The sequence below is a fragment of the Epinephelus lanceolatus genome, chromosome 12 (assembly GCF_041903045.1).
Source record: "Epinephelus lanceolatus isolate andai-2023 chromosome 12, ASM4190304v1, whole genome shotgun sequence".
In the NCBI taxonomy this organism is placed as follows: Eukaryota; Metazoa; Chordata; class Actinopteri; order Perciformes; family Serranidae; genus Epinephelus; species Epinephelus lanceolatus.
Window position 1 is genome coordinate 38,542,381 of NC_135745.1, and position 27,791 is coordinate 38,570,171.

Below are 27,791 nucleotides of genomic sequence, written 5' to 3' on the forward strand. Positions count from 1 at the left end.
TCATCATCATGTACTTTTTTTTCTTTTACTTTAGTAAAATGTCTTTAAAGTAACAGTTGTGTACTTGAGTAGAATATTCTAGTACTCTTTCCATGCGTGACTACACTGCACATTAAGTTGTACCTCTCATATATCACTAATGCATACACACAGTGCAATGTTAGTGTTAAAAATAATAAAATATGACCCTGAGGATGTCATCTGGGTGTCATCAGGTTTATCTTAGCCTGGGGTTAAGATTTAAAACCACAGGAAACCTGCATCTTATGCAAGAAGCTATTGAGTTGCACTATAAAAACAGCCGGATCAGCAGCTTCTGTTTCCATCAAAACATTATTTTGCTCATGTTACCTCGCTGTTTCCTGCAGTCAAAGGTGGGAGAGTTATGTCAGACATCAAGCCCATAACACTATAAATTATTAATGCACATGGCCTTGGGTTTTATGTGCAGATAAAGGCCTGTTTACTTGTTTCAGGTCGTTGCGGCAAATCCACAGATCTGTAAGAAAAGCCATTAAGTGAGGGTCAATGGAAACTCTTTCTCTGTGTTATCAATAAAACGTAGCAGTGACAAAAACAAAAAAGGTCATTGCACGCTTGCCAAGAATGCCAGACTGGCACTTTAACTGCTGTTTGTGCTTCCTATCTGCTCGCAATAACGACTCATTTGACTCCTTGACCATGTCGCACGTCGGGGAACAAAACCATCTGACAAAACAAGACACACACACACACATTCTCACACACACACAAAACATTTACAATGATTAGAGGAGGCATAATGTGATTGTGACCTTTATTTTGTGCCAAACATTTACGGAGAAACAACACATTTTCAAGATGAACAGCACACACTATGAGAAATCATCCTAGGCCTGATAAACAGTAACAGAACTGTTTTGGCTTTTAACAAATTAACTTAATATAAAAGCACAGAATTGGTTATGACTTGGTCTTTACCGGGTGCCATTTTTGTAGTCGAATCTCGTCCACATTAAACGTAATCACAGCAGTCCCATTAACTTTGGTGCAAGGCGTGACCTGAGAGTCGAGGTTGTAGGTCCCCTGCTTTCAATATTTAATGTGCTCTCTAATTAGCAATTACATTTTAGATAATGGTATATAAACTTTTGCATGCCTGTGATCGCTCATGAGAATTTTAATGGATACTACGCAAATCAAATGGGACTATGTTGTTATTGATAATTATGAGCTGAGAAATTATTATTCCATTATTGCTTACTTGCAAAGCTTTCCGATGAATGTAAAAAAAAAAATAAAATAAAACAAAAAACCTTACATAAAGTAAATGTTACCTCTTCACACACAAAAACTACTAATAGAATAATCACTCCCGTTTTCAAACAAAATATTTTTCATTACACCAGAACAAAATGAAGACCTATAGCACTAATATATCTTATCTATTTAACAGACAGCAGTGGAGTTTTGATCTACAGAGTTCCCAGTGTCAAGATACAGTACAGCAAGAGGGCGCTACAACAAACCAAATGCAAATTAAACTGTATGCAGAATCATATGATAATACATATATATCACTTTTATATTGAATAGAATTAATATCAACAACATTCAACTCAGCTTTTGGAATACTAAATGACGCATTCAAAGTAAGATGAACGAAATCTTCAAAGTCTGTGTGACTGTAAAGCATGAAGAAAAAGTGACATCTATCAGTGATGTGCTGTTTTTCTTTTTTTTTTTTTTTCACCTTGGAATGTTTTTTTGTAGAAATATACCATCGTTTGGGTAAATCTGCTGTGCCAGGAAGCTCACAGAAGTCCTAATGTGATGGGGTATGTTGGCACTTAAAAGCCATCACTATCAGGGAAGTTCTGCAAGCAAATTGTACTTTGATTAAACAGGATTTACATTACAACAAATCCAGTCCACTGTACAAATTATATTCTTTTTTTTTTCACGAGGACTGCGACTTAAGGTGCTTTGTTGGACACGTCTAAAGTCCAGGATACAAAAGGTTTCAAAATCCTCAGTGATTCTGATTTGCATTGCTGTTGATAAAAAAAGCAGTACTATACAGAATTTGAGATTTGTCTCAAGGCCATCTAATTGATTAAAATTTAAACTCTTCTCTCCTTTAGTCAAAACATTTCCGCACTTGATCACCTGGGACATCACCTCCAGTGACCATAAGATGTGAAGTAAAGTCAGGAAACACCCAACACATATACAGTATATTCATGCATTATTGACAAACATCTCCCCTTTACCAGTTCCCTCTAAAGCAAAGCTGAAAATGTGACCCACCAGTGAACGCCCGTCAACGGTTTGATCGCTATCCCAAACCTCTGATATGATTAATCAATATACTATTCGCATCAACAATGGAAGGGAAATCATGGAGAGGAGAGGGCCTACAACACCTTATCATATCAAGTAGGATGTCGGCTACTCGTATGCAAAGTGAGGAAACAAGTATGTAAACACTCTGTAGAAAAAGTTACATTAAAAGGTGCCCTGTAGAAAAATGAATCATATCTCTGAATGATCTCTCGTAATAAGAAGGTACAAAACACGTAGACCGGAAACAAAATATCAACAAGAGTAATGACATAAGTGCCCAATTCATGATTATGCAAGAATGTCTTACTCTTTAAGAAGGTATACTATGCAGGATTTTCCTATGAAACAATGTATATAGTCTTATTCCTCTCAATCATCACTCGTGACCTACTACAAGTGTGTAGCGGTGTATTAATCTGCAGAGACTCTGCCGTCTGCCTGTATTTTCTTTCTATTTTGCTGTTTTCAAGGCGTTCCTCAGCACAGCGCACAAGTGAGGTCGGGACTTTATAAAAAGGTGGCGACCAGATAGTAGCAGCATGCATCCGAGAGGAAGCTAAGAAGATCGTGGACACAGTACCGCGGGGGGAAAAAGACGCAAATATAAAGAGGGGAAACGGCAAGTACACAAAGCTCGTTCTGAAGTGAAAGTAAATCTGTGGTTAGCCTTAACTTTAACTTAAACTGATGAGCACTTGAGGAGGGGATGGGGATGAAAGGCAATGTAGAGTTGGCCTGTTTTCTGTTGGACAGGTAGGTGGTGCAGTTAGCTTAGTTAGCATGCTAAAGTATCATTACAACAAATAATGTTCCTACAGTAGCCTGCAGTGTACGCACAAACTGTGTATGGAGGAGTGGCCAAGCTTGAATGTTATTTACAAACTACAGATGTCAGTTTTGGTACGTTTGCGTTCAACAGCCCTAAATATGGGAAAAACCAGAGGCCTTTTTTCGAGTCCGGTGCTCCATTGTGCTCCATTTAGAGCTGCATGTTGAAGTGCTTTTCATGTACAGATGGTGAAATTTTTTTGTTTTGTGTTATAAAAGTTTGGCCTTTTATTTTATTTTCTGTTGGCTTTGCTGACAGACAGCCGGCTAGCTGTGCTAACATGCGGAAACTGCCACTGCCCGCCCTCCGTTCTCCACTGGTTAGCTAACAGAGCTGGCTAGCAGCGCCACTCATATAGCGACTAATGCTAATATGCTATTCCAAAGGTGAGATGTGTTGCTAAAGAAACATGGTAGCCACCCTTAAGTGCTCCCCAAGATCACCCCGGTGAGTAAGCAGCTTCATTTTGAGCGCCTTTAGCATTGTTAACTATGCTATCAACACTAGTCATGCTGACACTGCTAGCACTGCTAACAATGCTAAATGGTGACCTGAAGGGAGACTGGAGCGACCTGGGGGGACACTGGAAGGTCGGCACCAAGCCCCCAGGAAGTGCGCCAGACTTTGAGGCCAATTTTCATAGTGGCCTAACAGTGGTACTGCAATATTTGGGGTTTGTCACATGATGCCCTGCGGACCATAAAGACTTGTTCCCACTGACTTACAAGGTAAAAGAGACACCTGTATACAGTCGATACTTTTTCTTTTAGCATCACAACCACGGCAAAATTTCACTTTCAGGATTTGATTCACTCTGTCCGATATCACTTTGAAAGTCTTGTGCCTTGGTCGCACTCGGCCGCGGATCATCAGGGCAATAACATATGTAGCAGTTGAACCATTTTGGCCTCATGCACCACTGAACAACTCTCATAGGAATGTACCGTGTTCAACACTGTACCTTATACATCCATGTTAGGCAAAATGTTTCCACAGCAACACTGTCAGGTGGAGACAGCATTACTAGCGCTAACTGCCAAATGATTGGCGCTACTAGCTAGCTCCCACCCAACCTGAATGGTGAGCAAAATTAACCTATAGACCAACATACGTAACCGGTCAAAAATATTCTTAACCAAATAATGGTTAACCATTGACATCCCTATTACAACCAGTAACAACACTTCCTGCAGAGTATACCTTTGACTCAGAATGGGAGGATGTGGCCTTATTTACCCTTAGGTGTCTTTAACTCCTTTTCTGGTGACCATTAAATCATCAGACGCTGATTGTAAGTTAAAGCTTCTAAAAAGGCTGCAATAAAAGTCTTCATCTTAGCATGATCATATTTTAACAAATATAATAAGAACTTTGTTTTTTTATACAATTTTTTATATCTGCACATTTCTGCAGAAATCCTGACATTGTGATAAAATCTGAATCTCAAAACGGGCTTCTGAAACTATGTCCATTTAGTATACTTTTTACATCTTTTTTTTTTTTGATATACAAATCAAAAGAAAATGTCAACAAAAACTAACTTGTGACAATCATAACATTATTATCCAATATTATCTATGACGTCTCGTTCTATTACAGTTTTGCCATCAAGATTTAATGGAAATAATGCTACATTTGTACTGAAAAGGGTGAAGAAAAGCATCTCAGCAGGCGCTGCACCCAGTAAGAGTGGATATCGAGTTAATCAGTCATTTCTCTCTGTAATACAGCAAGTATGTCTTAAGTGACTCAGGCAGTGGTAACGCCATTATTTGGTCTCTCAACATGTTCACTTGCTTGATGATTTCAATGTCGCCAATGTCTCTTTCCTCCTCCTCCTCCACTTCCTTGTGTTCCTCCTCAGCGTGCTCCTCCTCCTCACTCTCCACCATTTGGGGGATCAGCTGGTTGCCTACAAAAACGTAGGTGTTGATGCGTCGCCGTCGGCAGCGCCTGCGTTTGCGCTTCTGGGGAACTCTTTGCACCATCCCCTTCCCCTGGCTGTCCTCGTTGGCCAGGTTTCTCAGAGTGCGGCGGATGTAGATCCGAGACAGGTCCTGAAGGCTGCGGACAGTCACTGGGGCTGAGGACAAATAGAGATGACACAGTCCTTCAGGGCAATGCACCACAACAATAAGAATAGTCCATATGACTGCACCAGTCCTTCAACTAGGGCAGCATAAACAAGTGAAGCTGTCAGAGAGAGAACTGTGTCTCAGTATTTCAAGGAAAAGGGAACAACTGGCTCTATGGAGCAGCTGCAGGGCGAGCTTCTAATGTCAAAGCGAATACTGCTGCAGGAATCGTCTCGTCACATCACTTTGAATGTACTGTCTGACTTTGAAATATTGCCTGCTTTACACTTCAAGACCAGTTAGGCATAATAAAACACAAAGTTTTTTTTGTCTTTGTTTTTGTTTTGCTGAGGTTGGAGAACTTACGCAGCTGGACAGCGTCATGCTTCTCTCCATCAGCTCTGCTCTGCTGGACCAAGGGGGCAAAGGACACCGCCAAGATGTTTTTGCTCTCCCATGTGCACTGGCCAGTCCTGGTTATCTGGGTCAGCTGCATAAAGAGACAAAACCTGAACTCAACACTTAAAATAAAATGTGAAATACTGTGTGACACTCGGGAGCAAGAACTCGGGGCCTAAACCAGAACAGTTTCTCCACAATATATATATATTTATTATTGCTTACTGTGCATTTTTGGGAATTTGCCACCTGAGTAGAGATGATTCTTTTGGGGACGTGTCTGTTTGATTCTCTACAGATACACTGTTGCAATTATCTCTGTATAAATAAAAGTGTTTGCTTATTAAACATTCACACCTCTAATGATGTTACTCCAAAATCCACCTGTTCAGTTCACAATGTAAAGATAAATCGTACCCCTGGAGGAGACATGAGCACTCTTACATTTGCATACATGCTGTTGTATCAAACTGGTGCATGAAACTCTTTCCACACCTGCTTTGTACGTGAGCAAATTACTGCCAATGGGCCTAAGGAACAATGTTAACAGGCTTTGAGTTAAGTCTGAGCATCAACAAGACAGTGAAATTGCTTTTCAAAGGCAACGACCTTTCCAAAAGTCCAAGGTGACGTCTTAAAATGTCCTGTTTTGTCACACACAGTTAGTTATTAAGTTTATTATAATGTAAGACTATGAAAAGCACTGACATTTGAGAAGCCAGAGCCTTAAATGTTTGTCATTTTTGCTTGGAAAAATGACCGAAACGATTCTTCAATTTTTAAGAGTGGCCAATTAATTCTGCCAATTGACTAATTAATGATCCAACTAACTGTTTAAGTCATACTACACAGTACATCATCACATCACCCACCCCTATCAAACGCATCATCAACATGAGAGAGAAAATGTGAGATGTGGTCCTGAGGAATCGACAAATATCTGGTGGCTCAGGCCATAACAAGTAATTACCAGTCCACAGCATGACGGTTATCAAAACACAATTAAAGCACATGATGCTATGGACTCATCATGCATAGTAATAAAGGGAGCGTGTGTCTTAGGGGGAGGTGTAGTGGTTTCGGGGGAGCATTCAAGTGGCACACAACAGGTCCATTAATATCAGCAGATACTGAAGATGCCTTGAAGGCAAATGTACGGTTTATCCGATCATAGTCATGTTTAATGTACTTCATTTAACACGATACTGCTCTTTTTTCTTTCGATAAAGCCTTAATATAGACGTATACATTTTTTTTCTATTTAAACTGGGCACGTTAAAATTGTATCTTGATTAAGGGTCATAAATGCATTCCTGAGGATACACATTAAGATCCTTTTTATGTTATTCCTACCTTTTAGATAGAACTTTTGCGGTCACCATAGGTAATAACACATCCTCGAAAACTCAGATTACCTGTGGTGTACCGCAAGGTTCAATTTTAGGTCCAATTTTATTTTCTATTTATATGCTTCCGCTCGGTCAGATCATCCGCCGCCACAACGTGTCTTTCCATTGCTATGCGGACGACACACAGACTGTTTAACGAACTAGATGAATAACAAGACTAAATTAGACTGTTTCAGTGAGTTTTATTTTGTTTCTGTCGACTTTACATGAAGTGAGTTAACAAGGCAGTTAAGCTGAGGTTAAAGTTAGTCGGGGGAAATCAAGAAACTTGGACTGGATAGGTGTAAGCGTTGGCCAAACATAGTTCTCAAACTGTTGACTGCGACACTTGACGGCCCTACTGACGTGCGTTGTCACCATAGCAACGAACAACTATCACCAGTTTGTTCTGTACTACTCAAATGACCACAGCAAACAGTTCAATGCTCTTTCTACTTTATCTACCTCTATGATTCCAACTATATATGACAAACAAGATGAGTGTTACTTCTTCACATTAGTTCCCAGCCATGTCTTTGAAGATACTCAATCATACGGTACGTCAGCATGTTTAGAAAGCTCTGTTCTCCTCATACAACATGTTTCATGTTTGTGTACTCTGGAGAGTAATTTTACAGAGCTCTTCTTTTTTGGTGGTAGAGAGCTGTGGCTTGGGACTGATGAAAGGCCACAACAAAGATGACAAAAAAAAAGCTGAAATTATTAGCATTAGCGTGGACATGCATAAGTGGATTTGGCTTGCAGGGCTTTCATGCTGTTTAGATCTTACAAAGTTTTCTGATCAAAATTATGTGTAATTATTTTCTCCGTCATGATTCATAAGTGTGTGCAGGCTGTTTTCATTTTCACTAAAGCCTTCTACCTTCTTTAAAAACAGCATACCATTTGACTGATTTCTTTTAAGTATATTGCACTCTCTGAACTCCAGAATACACTGAGGCCTTAAATAACTGACAACATAATCCAGATATCTAAATCTCAGGTCACACTATTGAATCTTAGTCAAGCTTTGCTGCACTTCAGCTCCATTTCCCTTTGAATTGCTTAAATTTCCCCAAATCCTTGACCATGAATCTGTCAGGTTCTCACTGGAAAAAGTTCTTGCCAACTATTTTCTCCACCACTTCCCCAGAATATTCAAAATGCCAGCTTACATGCCCCACAGTCTGTCCACACTCACACACCCACCATTTTAAATAAAACATTTATTTATACAGCCCCGTGTGTGCTCAAATCCAGGGACAGTTGTGGCTCAATAATGCATGTGAAAGTTGCATAACCACTCTTGTAGGTCAAAGCCATTTTACCGTGTTTTCCCTCGTTTGTTAGCATTTTGAATAGCAACCACGATGTGTTGATTCTGTATCACTGTGAAGTCTCGCAGCACTTACCTGATCCTCTATTGGCATCACTAGAATGCCTCCAATTTTGAGCAGTACTTTCATGTAATTTTCATGGTCTTTCTGCACTCCGGCACCGCAATAGATGCGATCGTATTGGTGACTGTCGGTTGAGATTTCAAGGCAATTCCCCACCACAAAGACAGGCTCACAGATCTCAAACCTGTGAAAGAATAACAAGTATAGTGGAAAAAATGCATTAAGCAACACTGGAGAACAGGTTTTTTTTTTCTTTCTTTCACGCTCATCCTCACATTTGTGAGCTGTGACTGAATTATGCAGATGAGATGAGTATAATTAGAGAGGTTTAAATGTATTTAATTTGCAAGACAAAGTCTTATGGTCCACAACAGCAAAACCAGCAGGTAAAACTGCCTGTAGTGTGAACACATACAGTTTTTGTTTAAAAAAAAAAAAAAAAAAGGAATATGCTAATAATCTAATAAGGCTCGCTATTTAAGACCTTATATCTTTTGTTAATTAATTGTTATTTTAAACAAAATAAACAAGATATAACATTAGTGAGTTTTCAAGGTGCTGGTAGACAGATTTGGTTACCTTCAGATAGAGCCAGGCTAGCTGCTTCCCTGTTTCCACTCTTTATGCCAACCAGTTCAACTAGCTGCTGACTTATAATTTACAGACAGATTTGGGATTTCTGACGATCTTCTCATCTAACTCTCCAGGACTTCTGACACATTCAGCTGTTTGTGGCGGCCGCCACAGTTAAAAGATCGGCCGCCATGTTGGAGCTGGACTGTTCATTAAGCCCCGTTTCCACCGAGCAGTTCAGAACGGCCTTTTTTCCGTATCCACTGTGAAAAGTTGTGGATGGTACCAATGTAACCGTTCTGTACCGTCTCCATGTTTGGTCCCCCCTCTGTTGGGGTACCTAGCACACAGATCTGGCACTAAAAGGTGGAGCTGTGAACACTGCAGTCTGATTGGTCAATAGAGGACGGTCACTCTGCTCAGGGCTGAGTTGTGTCTGGTTTTGAACCCCTGAGCTTGTCTTAGAAGGACTAAATGCACAAACCCAATATCTTTAAATATCCCATGGAGAGAGACTCTCACTGCAGCCTGTTGTATTTTGTTCTGAAAATCTCAGCGTGCAGCCTCGTTCTGTGGACAATAAACAAGGTGCAGACTTCCCTCGGTGTCACCGCTGATGAGGAAATAGACGGAGCAGTGAGTGACAACAACCCCGCCCACATGTAACTGTTTGCGGTGGAAACGCTAGGGTCTAGGTACCATGTCTGAAAGGTTACTTTTGGTTCCAAAGGTACCATATTGAAAGTGTTTGGTGGAAACAGGGCTTTATACTGTTCGGTTATTTATTGCATCATACTTGCGGAGCGCAGAGCAAAGATGGAGCAGCAGAATGACAGGCGCAGTGAAGTGAAACTTAACCTTCAGTGCACCGGGTCTAAAGTTTGCATTCACTCACAAACTGCTCCTCTCATCAATAAATCTGATCAGCTCTGATCACACTGACTGATCATATATCGAACACCACAAACTGCTGCAGAGGGAACAAAGAAGTCATGAGGACAGTTCCACCTGTGCTGTGTTCATTGACCTGCAAAAACCTCAGAACTTAAAAGGGACACAGATTGATACACAAAGACAAACAGGCAATTAAACAAAAAAGGAACCATAAGAAACTTAGCGACCACCTGTCATCAGCTACCGACACACACACACACACACACACACACACACACACACACACATTTTAACTCTGTGGGAAACACTGCTCTCTGCAAGACAGCAAATCAGCGTATTTGCCAAAATGAAACATTCCTTTAAAGCATGTACTTACTTATCAAAGCTGTCACTATTCTTTATGAAATCATCCAGTTTCTCTCTGGCATATTCAACCACGTCCTTATGGAGCTCAACTCCATGGTTCACACCAAATGGCCCTGGTTAAAAAAGACACAACAGGAACAATATTTTCATTGAAGAACAATCATAGCATTACCTGCTTCCTACTGGGATGTCATGTTGAGCTCAACTGTTTAATGCTTTCATTGACACAAGAAGTTAATTTGCACCTATGTTGACAATTGAATAGTTATTTGAGTCTTTTTTTCTGGCAAATCTGCCAAATGTACCGAGTCTGTTTGTTTTAAATAATAACGAACTAAATTTTTATGAGTTTTGGACATTAACAAGACAGGCAATTTGTAGATTGTCCCTCGAGCTTAAGCAAACTGTGATGGGCAGCTTCCACCTTTTTACAGACGAAATAATTATTCTGTAAATCAGGAAAATAATCTGCAGATAAAACAATTATGAAAAATAATCCTTGCAATGCTATTGTCACTGACTACGTTTACATGCACACTAATATCTTACTATATAATGACGAAAACTCTGTCTGTGTGTCTGTTCCACATTTTTCTCTTCACTGACTTGGTCAATCCATGTGAAATTTGGCACAGTGGTAGAGGGTCATGGGAGGATGTGAATGAAGCAATATTACATCAGTTGGCCAAAGGGGGGCGCTATAGCAACCGATTGAAATTGCAAACTTTGAATGGGCATATCTCATGCCCCGTATGTCGTAGAGACATGAAACTTTGCACAGAGATGCCTCTCCTCATGAGGAACAAATTTGCCTCAAGAACCCATAACTTCCGCTTATATAGATTTTCCGCCATTTTGAATTTTTTTGAAAAACACTTCAAACGGATCTCTTCCTAGGAAGTTGGAGCGATCTGCATGAAACTGGGTGAACATAATCTAGGGACCAATATCTAAAGTTCTCTCTTGGCAAAAGTTGGAAAACTTACTAAAACTGAGCTTCTATAAGGCAATGAATATTGCGGAGGGCGTGGCTCATCACATAAAGGTGTATAACATCTCAAGGGTTTCACCCATCACCACGCAACTTTGTAGGCATATGACCACACATAATCTGAGGGGACCCCTCCATTATTGACCCCATCAAACAAAATGGGGGCGCTAGAGAGCTCATTTCTTATCTAGGCCTAACCGCCATATGGATTTTGACTAAACTTGGTAGATACGTAGAACAGGACGCCTCAAGGTGACTGGAGAAATTTAACTGTAATTGGCAACTGGGTGGCGCTATAACAACAGAAAAATGCTTCAAAATGCTTAAAAATGGCTAAAATGTGACCGATCGCTGTGGCTCCCCCTGTGGACCAATGTTTTCCTTTTTTCAAATTTTTGGTATGACTAAGTCATGGTATGGTATGCTGTACATAATCACGGAAACTGTCAGTGTATCATTCTGTCAGTCAGTCATTCTGTCTGTCCCACGTTTTTCTACTCACTAGCCATGTTTCCATCAGCCTGTTTAGATGCGCATCTAGAAGTATCACATCGGAAAATTATGATGCAAACACCAAAATTCGAATTAAAATCCCCTGATTCACACAAACTAAAATACGCTTGCTTTAGCCGGGTTTTGGTTGATTCGAAAAAATGTTGATTCGCAAAACGGGGGATGGAAACAGTTATGTTCGAATTAATTCTGACGTAGCGCACCTCTCTCAATGGTGATATCCACACTCCGGGTCAGGAAGGCGGTAATGTATTTACAAGCTGGTTGCCAACCACCAGAAAACATAGAAGAAGAACAACAACTTGTTTTGTTTCCAGTTCTGCAGAAAACGTGCGCGAGTTCGTAGTACATTTAATGGAAACACTCAGGATTTTTATTTCTTTTAATGCGCATTTCCCAATGATTCCAATAACTTTGGGATGGAAACACAGCTACTGACGTGGTCAATCTATGTGAAACTACACATAGGCACTGAGGATTGGCATAGGTAGAAGGTGACAAAGCTACCAATGGGTATGGACGAGTTCTACTAATATTCCAAATATGACAATATTTCTGAACTTGATACGGGTCATGTAAACATCAAACCCCATATTCTGAATGTGGCATTTTCCAGTTAAGACATGTTGGATATGCCGATATCATTTGGGTTTCACCAGCATTCTTTGGACAATGATACAGCATATTCTGAATATGCATCTCAGTTGGGGTTTTAACCACAGTTTGGGACACACCCTGTTGCAGGCCAACTCTGTGCGTTGTCATGGATGCATTGTACACAAACCAACTCGCCAACAGTTTGCAAGGCTGGGCTAGAGAGGCATTTCTGGTCATTCAAACATTATGAAAGATTGGATATCAACAGGTTTTTGATATGCACAAATATCGCAACTCTGACCTTTTCAAGAGGGTGGTGGGAGGAATTAAAGAGGGAGGCTGTGTTAGCAAGGTCAAACAAGTCCGCCACTGGTGGAGGCAGCTCCAGCCTTTCCACTTTTCCTTTTCATAAAATGCTAAACATGTTAGGACATGTTAATCAGAGTACACACAGCTGCATGTAAAGAGGAATAACAGTGGAATATTTGTTTCAATTTGCCATGTAAACAGCTTAGTAGGAAATGTTTGGGTTTTTTGTTTGGAATAAAGGCAAAAACTAAAATATCTTGTGCATGTAGACGTAGTCTCTGATGCTGATTTGTTGGCACACGGTGTACTTAGGCTGTAAATTTGTTTAACCTAGATTTTAAAGAACATCTGAGCACTTCCCACACATGAAAAACACAGCTGGGTACACTATGCTTACCGATGATAAGGCCAACCATTGTGCTCAGGTAGCCAGTCCCACTGCCCAGATTGAGGAAAGAAAGTCCAGGCTGCAGTTTGAGGGCCTCCATCACCTCGGAGTATATACACGGTGCAGACAGGTGTATGTTGCCATGCTTCCACGCCAAGTCTTTGTAGGCACTGTCCCGGTAGCCGTCCAGATAGTAGTCACCGCGGTCTATGGCCCGAAAAGCCTGTTCAACTTTTTCTGTGCGAATATACTGGGCCTCTTTCAGATTATCAATGAGGTCGTCATTGTCCTCCCCAGCGCTCACGGCTCCCCCCATGGTGAAAAGTAGAGAAACACAAGGGCCAAACTCGTGCTCAGGATGAGTGATTCCTCCTCACAGTGGCATGGAGATGAATGGCTGACCTGAAGGATGCTGCTGCAGTGACTCCTCAAGCGTCAGTTCAGACTACGGTCATGTCCAGGCAGCAAGTGACCTGAGAGAAATTACATTAACACGTTATGGCAACATGTCTGCTCGGGGAATACAGCATCTGTTTTAATCTGCAAGTAAAGTGCAGATTGAAGACTCTCTGATATAAGTTAAGATTTATTCATTTTCTCACACAACTGGGATTATCTTTTGATGAAAAAATTAACAGCTGTGACAGAAACAGAATGAAGAATTACACAGCAGTGTTTCTCCAAATTAATTCCCTTCCGAATGAAAACAGTTTCATAAAAGACTTAATGAAACATTATAGCCGGGTCTATCTGAATATATTACAAACATTATATTCACCAAAATGTCATATTTGAAAACAATCCAATAATACAACATTAAGGCATTTTGATTTGATAATGTAACTTGTGGCCTCAAGATTTTAGATATCACAATGCCTCCACTAAACAGAGATAAACCCCCAAACAAACACTTCCCTTGTATCAGCTGTTTACTTTTATTCAAAGTATACAGTAGGGGTGTAAGAAAATATCAATACACTTAAGTATCACAATATTATGTTTTATGATACTGTATCGATTCTCAAAAACACTATTGATTTTTAATAGTTTACAAGCAAAAATTTGTGGCAGTGGTTCATTTTGTGATAGATAACAGTGTTGTAATCTATCTTAAGCCATTTGACTTTTCCACTCACACATAACAGCATGTCACAAGTGTGGTAAAGGGACTGTGATGAATACAAATGAAGACCCCACTGTTATACCTGCACACCCAACAGTATGATTTTCAATACCGTCAAAAATACAGACGCTCCTCTGTCTGTTCAACTCATGCAGAGATGTTGTATTGGATGTACTGTATGCAGTGCACATCACACACCACCAGAGGTCAGTCTCTACTGGTGGAACAGGCAGCTGAGCTAAGACACGTGGAGACTGTGAGTGTTGGGGATTACATTACAGGACTGTAAACACCCGGCTAGCTAGCAGCAGAGAGAGATCTCAGGAGAAAACAGCATATTCACACATCTAATACAGTGAATTAAAGGGATAGTGCACCCAAAAATGAAAATTCAGCCATTATCTACTCATCCATATGCCGAGGGAGGCTCAGGTGAAGTGAGCGTGGTGCACAGAGAGGCAGTCAGAGCTACAGGCTACAATGAGGCTAAAAACAGAGTTCAAATGACGTTTTTCCAAACAACTTTTTATGTCGGGGCTTCAGGACACTTGGATCACTACGGACGAGCAGTATGGAGATATTTTGTGGTTTCAATTATGTGTTTTTGGACGTTTGAATCTGGGGTGCCGTCAGCCTGCATTAGGTGGAGTTGTGTTGCTACCTCCTCTCCCCTTGGATCTCTGCAAGCGTTGTGAGGACTCTAAAACTTCACCTGAGCCTCCCTCGGCATATGGGTGAGTAGATAATGGCTGAATTTTCATTTTTGGGTGCACTATCCCTTTAAGGGTTCATTTCAATCAAACCAGAACTGGTGATTGTTGGGATATTGGACTAACTAACTACATGACTAACAAGACAAACCAATATGGTTTTGGTGAGTTCTGTTGTGTTTTTGTACATGTTTATCAAGGCGATTAAGGTAGTCTTAATTCAGTGAAAGAGAGAAACTTGAACTCAGACAGTAAACGGTTGTATATATCCATTTAACAAGGAAAATGGGTATCAGAGTATTAACTTTCTTGTCATTTTGCGAGTTTGTATTGTGTATTTATTAGACCAAAAAAGGCTAAGAGTGCTTGCGGAAAGTTGCCGGTTGGAGGGGTGGGGTTGGAGTAGTGCTGCACACTAATACCATCATATACTGTATACCCCGGTAAAATGTCAGGAGGGTATTAAGGTGTGAAAAAATAGATGCGGCCCATACCCACTATGACAGTTTTCCTAAAATTAGATTAAAAAACATTGCAATATTTCACCTTGCTTGGAGCAGCGTATTGAATTGCAACCCCTGTACCGTGATATCTATCGTCAGTGTTGGGGAGAAGTTAACTACATGTAGTTCAACTTCTAGTTTCACTACAATTTGCAGTAGTTGGATTTATGTCATGTAGTTCATGTAGTTAACTACAAACTACATATTCATAGTATTCTCATGATATTTCTTGCCATGTAATATGGTGCAATGCTACGGCTCATTGGCCACAATTGTAATTTAATGACATTTAATAAACTGCTACTTGACTAAAATCACTTCTGGTTTGCAACCAAGATGTCTGCAATCGAATACTACGAATTGCCCCAGAGGTAAAGCAAATTTTCTGAATCAGCCCCTTAAATTGCTCCCTACCCTCTCCTTAAAACATGTCCTTGGACTGTGAGGACTGGCTGCCCTAGTCCCTAAATCAAACACACCTACCATTTACTCAGTGTCAGTTCAGTTGTATCTCTGTGTAACACGTTGAGATTGCAGAATCAGATTGTGATCATTTGCCGTGATGTAGTTTGGGTGCAGTGGAGCAACTTTTTGAAAATACTTTTACTTTAACAAGCTATACTTTTTTGAGAGTAGCTACAATGTAGTTTAATTACTTTTCATTGTGAAGTAGCTTGTAGTTTGGTAAGCTACTGATTTAAAAGTAGTTTCCCTAACATTGCGTATTGTATTGCCAGATTCTTCCCAGTGCACAGCCTGAGTATACAGGCCCTTTTCCCAACAGACATTTTGATAGCCCAAGTTTAATTAATAACCTTAAAGATGGCTCCGTTTAATTTAGGTTCAAGATCCCTGGTATAATACATGCTGGCTCACTAGCATGGCTTTATGGAACTAAGCCATCATTAATGCAGTTTGGTACATCTGTGATTTTCCTGCATATACATGACATGTGTTGTGAAAAGGCCCTATTTGTCATGTTATGTCCTACATGCACAGTGTATTGTGCTGTATGCTGTACATAATGCTGTTAGTTAAACTGATTAGTTGAATGCCAAGAATTCACTGCTTCACTTCTCTGGGTCAATTAAAACTAATCTCTGCTGATGTGAAAGTCACTTACATTGCGAGCACTGAGCTACTGGCTCACATCGAGCCACATCGCAGCAATAAAAAGGAAAGTCCTACCACATGCTTGTTTTTAAGCATTTTATAAATGCTTTGATGACAAAAATACCCCACAGTGGAACACAGTGAGAGGGTATAGCTGGAGATTCAGCCGAGGGAGACAAGTCTTGAATTCCCTCTCTGCCTCCTCAGCATCTCCACATCTGACTCAGCTAATAAAGATTAAATTCAGAGGTGACTTTGTAGTGGGAGGCCTGGTAAGGTAATTTTCCATTGGCTCTTTCTTGCAGGCGAAAAGAATCATTGATTCGCTCACCATCACTGATTGTATGGCAGTGTATTTTTTTCTGTCCCATTTTTCCCCCTCCACCCTCTCTGTCAGTCCTTTGAGTTGCCTGCAGTTGAAAGAAAATCCAGGAAAATGGGTCAGGCAAGGTATTCTACAAGCAAATTGCTTTTGGGCACTGCTGTACAGTCTTACCAATGATAATCCAGAGTCTAGAAACAAGGGTCATCATTCACCCACTCCTTTAAGACAAATAAAAAGGACCAGCTAGGTAATAACATTTGTTGCTATAGTGAAGCTATTCCTGTACAGATAAACAAACCCTCTTTATAAACAGGAACCCACTGGTAAACACACAGTGGATGTCCTGGTTTGACCCCTGGTGTGTATAGAAAGTGCACTGACGCCATGTCAGGTCATAACTTGCTGTTATGACCCAGCTAAGGACTCACTCGCTGAGCCACACAGGATGACGAAACACGTAACAGATCCTGTGGCAACACAAGATCAACCCTGGTGCTGTAACTAAAAACCAAGGGCCAGTCGAGGCAGCACACCGGCATGTACACAGTGCTGCTCAGCAGGCAGTGTGAGGTGAACTGATAATCCTCATGGTTACAAGCATTTACAGTGTAAAGACATTTTATCAGCTCCTTTGCAGCTTTGTCAGCAGAGGAAGGGACGTCCACACCTCTGTGGCAAAACGCCAGAAGGATATGACTCTTGGTCTGAGAAAATAATCACATAAAAAATCTACAGTCACAGATCTTTTCCATTTGTTAGGTCGTAACGACAGATTACAGCATTTTTAATTTGTGGTTAAAGCTACAATAGACATAAAAAAAATATTATCAGTTTCCACATTTGTTCTTAACTGCTTGTGAATATGCAGATCCTGCCTGTGAGATTACACTTCTTGAGGCCAGTGAGTGAAAGCTTTGTCCCATATTCACTGCAGCAAAAAAGTGAGCATGTTGAGTTCACACTGAAGGATAAAACACTCGATAAATGACTTTAGAAGATGTAATTAATGAGATCAGGCTGTATGGATTATATTAAGTGACAATTTTCTCTGCAGTGTCACATGTATTATTAATACAACATATGTGCAAATACACTCTACAAATGTAAATTTCCTACAAATGCTCATTCGCTGTTATTGGAGTCATATATTACATCAGGATATTCCTCTGTGCAAACTACAAAAGGAGGAACTGTGTTGTGTTCCCATGCACACCAAGTGAGATGAAGAACACCTGTACATGGTGTTGTATTTCAAAATAATATTCCTGTGATAAATATGACCCTTTATGAAATTTGTATTAATTTTTAGCCATGCTGAGTCCTTATCTAGTTCTACCAGCAGTGAAAATCTTTCATTTGTTCAACACTTTATTTCATGACACAATACCTCAGAAACTAATGACCCAATTCCCCTTAAATCTGCTGTGGGTATCCATGGCACGCAGAAGATAAATCATAATGATTTAGGTTACCCAATGACCTTTTTTCCAGCACCACTGTTATACTGAAGTCCAATTTTTCATTATATACCTACAAATCTGAACAGTGGAGTATGATGGGGAGGATTGCTGAATATGTTCATGGTCCTCAGAGGATACATCCTTTGAATGTCGATGACCTACTGACCCTTCTTCTAGTGTCGCCACCACAGAAAACCATTTACACATAATGTCTCTTTCCATATTCTAAAGAGCAGATAGTCACTGTAGCACGATTATGCTTTAATTTTTTTGACCCCCATGATCATAGACCATATTTGCACTTCTATTAAAGGGCCACGTTGATCTACTCTTGCCATTTTTACACAGAGGTCGTGCTATAGGGCCGCTACGAAATCCCTATTTTGTGCCGCCTTTGCATTTGTAATCGCAGAAGCAAAATACATGTGACGAGTGTAACATAACACAACAGCATTGGCCTCTAATGTGACATATAACATACACATTGGCAGTGCTTTATAAACAATAACAATGACATCACATACCAATAGCAATCATTTATGGTCCCTGTTATATGGTGGCTGATCTCATCCTCTGCTTGGAGGATAAGGAGCTCCAGGACCTCATTGTTTCCCAAATTTGCAGACTTTGTCACCCCCTGTTCGTCTTCTTCTTTGAGTTAGCTGCTAACTGCTAGCAGCTACTTTCTAAATCTCCCGCTGTGGGTTGCACACATAATATGCTGTTAAATTGTCACACCCGTGCCGTCCATGATCCCGTAATGCTGACTGTCCTGTTTATACAGACCTCATTTCAGCACTGTTACTAGGGGTGAGTCCATGTACATGTTTACACATGTTTGAGATCATAAACGGTTATGAAAAATTAGTACACGAAAAACTTTTTTTTTTTTTTAGGGGGGAGGGGGGTGATACTAATTGTTGACTAACTGTGATAGAGTGTGAATATGACAAAAAAATGGTGTGAGACCGGGTTTGGCAACAGGTCATTAGCCTACGTGCTCTGTTCTATTAAAACGGCACGGTCGTTAAGGGGGTTGTTCGCCTGTGGGCTACAATGAGTACTGGGCCATCAAATCACAGCATCCGCAGTGAGAGGACACGGAATTCGGGATGGTGGACCGTCGGAATGGAGATATTTCGGAGTGGTGGCCTGTAACTGTTGGTTAAATGGCCTGTTCGGTTGGTATTCAGATAACTGGGGCTTTACTGGTATAATGCAATAGCACCACCCAGCGGTGAAACCCATGTACACATTTACACTATAAAAATGACCCACTCTAAACATTTAGAGGTTTTTTTACAGGAACTCACCCCTAACTGTTACTACCTCTGATGCCACCTTTAATGCGAAACAACTCTGTCCCCCATTGTACCTTTCATATACAGTACAGGCCAAAAGTTTGGACACACCTTCTCATTCAATGCGTTTTCTTTATTTTCATGACTATTTACATTGTAGATTCTCACTGAAGGCATCAAAACTATGAATGAACACATGTGGAGTTATGTACTTAACAAAAAAAGGTGAAATAACTGAAAACATGTTTTATATTCTAGTTTCTTCAAAATAGCCACCCTTTGCTCTGATTACTGCTTTGCACACTCTTGGCATTCTCTCGATGAGCGTCAAGAGGCAGTCACCTGAAATGGTTTTCCAACAGTCTTGAAGGAGTTCCCAGAGGTGTTTAGCACTTGTTGGCCCCTTTGCCTTCACTCTGCGGTCCAGCTCACCCCAAACCATCTCGACTGGGTTCAGGTCCGGTGACTGTGGAGGCCAGGTCATCTGCCGCAGCACTCCATCACTCTCCTTCTTGGTCAAATAGCCCTTACACAGCCTGGAGGTGTGTTTGGGGTCATTGTCCTGTTGAAAAATAAATGATCGTCCAACTAAACGCAAACCGGATGGGATGGCATGTCGCTGCAGGATGCTGTGGTAGCCATGCTGGTTCAGTGTGCCTTCAATTTTGAATAAATCCCCAACAGTATCACCAGCAAAACACCCCCACACCATCACACCTCCTCCTCCATGCTTCACAGTGGGAACCAGGCATGTGGAATCCATCCGTTCACCTTTTCTGCGTCTCACAAAGACACGGCGGTTGGAACCAAAGATCTCAAATTTGGACTCATCAGACCAAAGCACAGATTTCCACTGGTCTAATGTCCATTCCTTGTGTTTCTTGGCCCAAACAAATCTCTTCTGCTTGTTGCCTCTCCTTAGCAGTGGTTTCCTCGCAGCTGTTTGACCATGAAGGCCTGATTGGCGCAGTCTCCTCTTAACAGTTGTTCTAGAGATGGGTCTGCTGCTAGAACTCTGTGTGGCATTCATCTGGTCTCTGATCTGAGCTGCTGTTAACTTGCGATTTCTGAGGCTGGTGACTCGGATGAACTTATCCTCAGAAGCAGAGGTGACTCTTGGTCTTCCTTTCCTGGGTCGGTCCTCATGTGTGCCAGTTTCGTTGTAGCGCTTGATGGTTTTTGCGACTCCACTTGGGGACACATTTAAAGTTTTTGCAATTTTCCGGACTGACTGACCTTCATTTCTTAAAGTAATGATGGCCACTCGTTTTTCTTTAGTTAGCTGATTGGTTCTTGCCATAATATGAATTTTAACAGTTGTCCAATAGGGCTGTCGGCTGTGTATTAACCTGACTTCTGCACAACACAACTGATGGTCCCAACCCCATTGATAAAGCAAGAAATTCCACTAATTAACCCTGATAAGGCACACCTGTGAAGTGGAAACCATTTCAGGTGACTACCTCTTGAAGCTCATGGAGAGAATGCCAAGAGTGTGCAAAGCAGTAATCAGAGCAAAGGGTGGCTATTTTGAAGAAACTAGAATATAAAACATGTTTTCAGTTATTTCACCTTTTTTTGTTAAGTACATAACTCCACATGTGTTCATTCATAGTTTTGATGCCTTCAGTGAGAATCTACAATGTAAATAGTCATGAAAATAAAGAAAACGCATTGAATGAGAAGGTGTGTCCAAACTTTTGGCCTGTACTGTAGATATCAGTGGTAGGCAACCTGCGGCTCCGGAGTTGCATGTGGCTCTTTAGCCCCTCACGGCAGCTGCCTTTGGCCAGGACAAAAAAATACATGGAAATATATAATGTTGGCACGGGTTGGCCCTTGTTGGCTTTTTTTCAGCCGTTTCAGCACTTTGAATCGCCAGCAGAGCCCGCTAATGTTTATGGTTTTAGCGACTGAGCTCTTTCGCAGAAACAATTTGTAATGGTTTGTGTTGTTGTTCGCTAGTGCACAATAAATATCATTTGTTCTTTTAATGCCAGGTTGTGTTGTTAATCTGCTAATCGGCTAACTAGTGTCTTAAATCCATCTTGTTGTAGTTTTTGTGGTGTGTTCAAGTGCAACTTTCTGGCAGAGACACAGGTGACAGGAGGTAACACAACAAATAGCCTTCGTCACCACTTGTCCTTTGATGTCAGTTTGGTGTATCTGGGCTTGTTATGTACGAAATAGGCTAATTTAGACTTAATAGGCTGTGTTACCTTCATTGTTAGGCTCAAAACTGTTCTGCGCCTCCAGACAGACTATTAGTTTTTATAAATGTCTCTTGATTGTAAAGGTCACCAACCCCTGGACTAACTGGTTCAAGTCAGTTGTCCATCCAGTCCTGTGTGACAGGATTTTCTTGATAATGCACTATATTAAGACCAGTTTCTACTTGAGAAAAAAACATTTTTGCTCTTACAGTGGTGTGTCTTCCTCTCCCGACATAAAGTTTTGGGCAATGCTAGTGGTACTATCAGATCTAGACTTTCATTTCAGAGTCTAATGAGTCGCTCAATATAATGACCCCTTCCCTTCGTACCATCATCTGACAAGAATATAAGAAAGACTGCCATGAAAACCTCTGAAGATTTTTATGCTCAGCAGTGGACAAATCCTTTCATTTAGGTAACAATATGGCTTCTGCTCTGACTCAGTCCCCAGGTACCTCAAAAGGGCAGGGTAGTGTCATGGTGCGATTAGGCCTAATGAAAAATGCATTTGCTTCCGTCTTTATTTATGTGACTTTGACCACTGGACTCTGTATTAATTAGCCACAGACAACACAGGATGTGAGATTAGAGGCGTTTGTTGTACCAGGCGAACAACAGGAACCGACTGCATGAGTGGGTGGGTGTGAAACATCTTAGATTTTCAAAATTTACCAGAACTTTAGTTGTTTAACTTATTCTCTTCTGAACCCTGTCACTTTGATTCCTATTGTCTCTGTGTATTCAGAAAAAAAGGTCATACAGCTTTGGGAAAGACATAACATAAACATTGTTGTGTCTTTCCTGAAATGTGTGGCACCTAAATGAACCTGCAAACATTTGTGTCTTGCATTGCATACATTTTATTCATCGTTTTTTTTTTTCTGATGTGTGATGAGAATGATAACAGTGAGGCCATGAACTTAACTCTTGTGCACTGCTTTCAGTCGACACCTGAACAAAAATTCTGCATACTAATTTCACTGTGAAGGTCTTCCGCCTAATTGACATCTGTGTAAAAGGGACAGCTGGTAGGATGGGACAGGTGTGCATTTGGACAATGTCTTATGTGTCCGACTCACCACAAGAGATTTAGAAAGCAACAGTTGTCAGCTAACTCAAAGAAGAAGAACAGCAGATGAAAATTTACGCAAATTGGGGAGCTTCTTACCCTCCAGGCAGAGGACAAGATTAACAGTCACATAACAGAAACAGTAAATGATTGTTATGGCCAGCTCATGCCACTGAAGCACTGTGTGACGTGTATGTTATGTCACACTGGAGGCCAACACGGTTGTGTCACACGTCACACCCATAACACAGAACACCAGTGTGTGTCTAAAATTACACACTGGGGCAGCATGAGGCCACCGCTGTTTGGTTCTGGGTAAATTTGCAAAGAGACTTCAATGCAGCCCTGTCATGGATCTCTTGTGTCACAGGGGCTTTCATTTAACCAGACCTGAAGCTTATAGGGGAGTAACTGATTATTAGATCGAAAGAAAATTGATTGCCAATATTTCTGTTAACTTCAATTAATGAAAGACACTGACAACAATATTCATGCACATTATTGTATCAAATTATCAAGCGCAGTCAGTTATTTTCCACCATTTTAGCTCATTTTTAGTAACTCTTGTGCTTATCTTAGGCTTATTGTCACTGTATTAGACGCTGGTTTTGCTTTGGCTCCTTGAAAACACTTGTTATCTTGTATATTTGTATGTTTGGCCAGATATTTAATACTATATTGTTCTAAAACTGGGCCCAGTGAGAGACCCTGACCCAGGGAACCCACTGGTTGTCTGGTTGTAATGTTACTGGTTGTGAATGTGAAGCATTCTCTGGCACAATTTTCTTTGGGATAAATTAAGTTATATTGAATTAAATTGAATTAATCCTCCCATATTTATTAAAGGGGCAAAAAGCGAAATTGTTTCACCGCTAGGTTTGCTGTTGTGCACTGCCTGTAGACCAAAACAAAGTGTGTCATGAGTCACACCCCGGCTAGAGCCATCGCCGGATCCCAGCTAGTGCTAACACCGGAAGCTAACGCTAACGTTCCTACTCTTCTCCATGAGTGAGAGCGATGTTTTAGCCTGGCCACATTTTACAATGCTAATTGCAAATGTTAGCTAGGCTGCCGGGCTACTCATCTAACACAACCGTAACGCCTGACCCATTGCTGGGACCGAGCCGCTAATAACTAAAGCTCCGGACATTAACCCATGCTACTATTGTAACATAGACGTAGCGACATGTGCCTAATGTTATTTGACTTTATGTTGTTACTTAGGCTACCTGTCCATGAGAAGAAGAGCTAGCTCCGAGTCAAATTGTAGCCCCTTTAGCTCTCGCAGTGCTCTCCACCTTGGAAACGACAACTTCTTCGCCATCTTGTTTCTTTAAAGGTAATGTCGGATCCTGGTCGTCTTCAGGTGAATGTTTCATTCTGCTCTCCGCCATTTAGCTTCAACAATACGCGCTGCCATTGCTCACTGGCTGTAGCCTTTTATAGAGAGGGAGGGCCAAGGGCTCCGGGTGGGGGGGTGGGGGGTGGGGGGGGGGGGGTTCACATGAATGTACATGAACGCGCAGCCGGACCAGCTTGTAAACAAGGGGCTGGAGATCAACACAGAGAGAGGTTGTGTGAGGTCATGCTATACTCCAGATGAAATTACACCTCTAGTTCTTCACATAGTGTTTTTTTAATTCCTTCAATCTAGAAATTATGAATTTCCGCTTATTGCCCCTTTAAACCAAAATGCCAAAAATGTATTGGTTCTACTTTTGAAATATAAATATATGCTGCTTTTCTTTTTCACATGACATCAGACTTAAAACGTGGGTTTTGAAATGATGATAGGACAAAGCAAGACATCTGAGGATGCCACTGTGGCCACATTACTTGAGAAAATGATTTGCCCAGTCATTAGGATTTGCCATCATGTAGATCAGTGGTTTCCAAACTTTTTGTGCACACCACAGGGTAAGCCAATATCTCAAGGCACACCTCAATTTCTATCTGCACACACAAGCTTCTATAACATGTGTCATCACTCTGATCATGACGTAAGACAGTAAAAATAAGAAAAAAATAAGACAGGTAGCTTTCATGATACTTTCTACTTTTTCCTCTTTTCTTTCGGTGGTAGGTCGTCTTCGCTGGTGCTTGTAATAAATCAATCCGTTTGTCCCACTCACTGCTTATTCCTTTTAACCTCCTGAGACCGACCCTGTGTCCTCATATGAGGGCAACACATTTTGGGTTTACTTGACCCTTATACTTCTATTTAAATTCCACCTGTTGTCCTCGTTCATCGACACATTTTTGTGCCATCTAGTGGTAGTAAGAGCACAATACACCTATCAATGGAAAAACAAGATGGCAGCCATCTCAAGTCAAAGGTTCAAAACCTGATCACATTTTATGATTGAAACTTGTAATTTTTGATTAATAATGTTTATAGTTTGATATGGCAACAAGTTTGACCAATTCTAGCAACAAGGAAGTACTTGTTGGAGGACATTGGGACGTAATTATCATCGGCAATGTTGAGGTTTTTATTCACACTTATCAGGTCCTACTGATCCCAAATAGCTAGGACACATTACAAAACTTCAGGTCTCAGGAGGTTACTTGTTATCATCCCTCTTGCCTCTTTATAAGGAAATGGGTGCACACAACATACTGATACAGTCAATTAAAAATTAATTCATGACCCAGGTGAATACTGCAATAATAATAATAATAATGTGTGGTTATCACAAAATCTCCCGGCACACCTGGATTGGCAGCTTTTCAGTTGCTGCTGTTTTTGTCTTATGTGACAGGTGACTGATTATATTTAGGTTTTAGTCTGCTGATAGGACAAAATTTAAGTATTTCTATTGGATTTTGCAAACTGAGATGAGCATTTTTCACAATTGTCATACAGATTAATGGATACAGTGATCAGTAGTTGCACCCCTCACCCTCTTAGTAGTATAATCTGTAGTAGTTGATCATTTTCCAGGGTGTTTCTCATATTGTTTAACCCACTTTTCAGTCAGACACTTTCAGAGTAAACTTAATTATAGTTGTGCTTAGTACAGCACACAGATGTTATTTTAATTCCTGCTCATTCCTTATACACGCATACAGATGTTCCTATATCCCCACAACTGACACCTGATGAAGCCAATCAGCTCTCTACCTGGTCACGTGCTGCAGTTGCCACACAGACAGCAGCCCGTCAGCCAATCAGCTGCCCGGACACTTTCTTCGCACTGCGTGTGACGATGGAGCAAAACAACAACAGCGCTTTCATGAAACGTTGTCAAGCGTTATTAATCACGGCTGTTTCTTCAAAATCCTGCCCGTGCACATCTGTGAGACACGAACAGCATCCGTGACACGAGCTGACACACACTGAACACACTGCACTGTGTGTGTGTGAGAGAGTGTGAGTGTGTGTGTGTGTGTGTGCGCATCCAGCTTTTGTTCCCACTTGTCGACCATAAACGCAGTTGCTGGCCAGCTCTCTCTGCAGTGCGATTAACCTCAATCTTTGTCGGCAGCGACTCGCTAAACCGGTTTGTTGAAAAAACAGAGGCTGTCACATCCCTGCGCGTGTGCAATAACCGCTGCGGGAAAACAACAACAACAACACCAAAACAAACAAACATAACGTTGATTTCTCGGAGCTTCTTCCGCCTGGTGAGGTAAACGTTTGTGACAGAAAAGTCTCCTCCAACCCGCGCACACACCGACACGACAAGACGCAAAACAAAGGGTGTATTATTGCAAACGTCGCTCACACTGACACGTTACATATTGTTGTGTTTAAGTGTGTAAGTTGACGTCAAGTGTCGGGTTAACGCCGCGTGAGTTCCCAGTGAACCTGGCTAACGTTAGCTTGTGTGGGCCTGAGTGCGCCATCATCAAAACAGAGACAAAGCCAGGTTAGGTAAGCTCACATCTTTATCCTGCCTGCTAGCTAACACACAAACAGCCAGTCTGGATCTGTCACGTTTAATAAAGCGGACACAATGCTGCTGCCGACCGTGCAAACCGGCTACACACACACTCACACACACACGCACACAGGCGGCAGTTAGCTGAAAGGAAAATAAAGATACTCACAATGCCGTGTCGCATTAACTCAGTCCTTGTTGCTGGATGCTCTGTGCAACGCGACGGTCAGTGACACTGAGACGTTAGCAGCCTCCTGTCAGAAGCTAACTGCCGGCTAGCTGTGCTAACTGTGCTCAGCTGGTCGGGATGGAAAGGTAAAGTAGTAACGGCGAGCCGTGGTGTCGAAGTGAAGAAGAAAGAAACAGCTGAGGAGAGGATGTAAACACAGGTCACGTGGTTTAAAGTGCTGCTGTCGATAGAGGGAGGCACTGTTGCTCACATCTATCTGTCTATCTATCTATCTATCTGTCTATCTATCTATCTATCTGTCTATCTATCTATCTATCTAATTAGTCAAATAGTTTTTACTACAGAGAAAATTGTAGCTACTGTTATACAGTTATACAGTTATACAGTACAGCAATTTAACCTGGGTTTCACACATGTATTCTTCTTTTTCATGTATGTTGTAGAGTGAAGTGTAGCTGCTTACAGGCCTGTTCTTCTTCTTCTTATTTTATTTATAATTTTCATTTCATTTTTTATAAAGTATACAGACAAAAGCACATCTATTACAGAGAGTGGTGTTATCAGAGTGGAAAATAGTATTGAAAGACACATAAAATACACATATTTTGGCTTTGTTTGCACTGTTTATTTAGTCAATTTTTCTGTCTATCTATCTTGTATATTCTGTCTGTACCTTTTTGTATAAATGCACTTTTAGGAGTGTGTTTCAGTGCTAGTCATCAAATAGTTTTTACTACAGAGAAAATTGCAGCTACTATTACACAATAATTCTACCTTGGATTTTACAATATCAAAGGCACTTATACTCTACTTTTTCATCTGTGTTTTAGAGTGAAGTGTAGCTTGGCTATCG

The 27,791-nt window shown here is 41.0% G+C and overlaps 1 protein-coding gene across 1 annotated transcript; it reads right to left on the reverse strand.

The window, feature by feature from the left end:
- Window positions 1-782: 782 nt before the first annotated feature.
- pcmtd1 (protein-L-isoaspartate (D-aspartate) O-methyltransferase domain containing 1) lies at window positions 783-27,149 on the reverse strand. Its single transcript, XM_033650607.2, has 6 exons — window positions 26,918-27,149; window positions 13,057-13,520; window positions 10,260-10,362; window positions 8,429-8,600; window positions 5,596-5,719; window positions 783-5,237 (listed from the first exon to the last, which is right to left on the reverse strand). The coding sequence occupies exons 2-6, from the start codon at window positions 13,361-13,363 to the stop codon at window positions 4,864-4,866; spliced, it is 1,080 nt and encodes a 359-aa protein (XP_033506498.1). The 5' UTR covers window positions 13,364-13,520; window positions 26,918-27,149; the 3' UTR covers window positions 783-4,863.
- Window positions 27,150-27,791: the final 642 nt, after the last annotated feature.

Excerpts from the sequence above, each read along its gene's own strand:
- pcmtd1 (XM_033650607.2), bottom strand. The coding sequence starts at position 13,363 with ATGGGGGGAGCCGTGAGCGCTGGGGAGGACAATGACGACCTCATTGAT. Across the intron at positions 8,601-10,259 it reads AATAGTGACAGCTTTGATAA|GTTTGAGATCTGTGAGCCTG; the intron begins GTAAGTACATGC and ends ATTCTTTCACAG. Across the intron at positions 5,238-5,595 it reads GCATGACGCTGTCCAGCTGC|CCCCAGTGACTGTCCGCAGC; the intron begins GTAAGTTCTCCA and ends ATTTGTCCTCAG.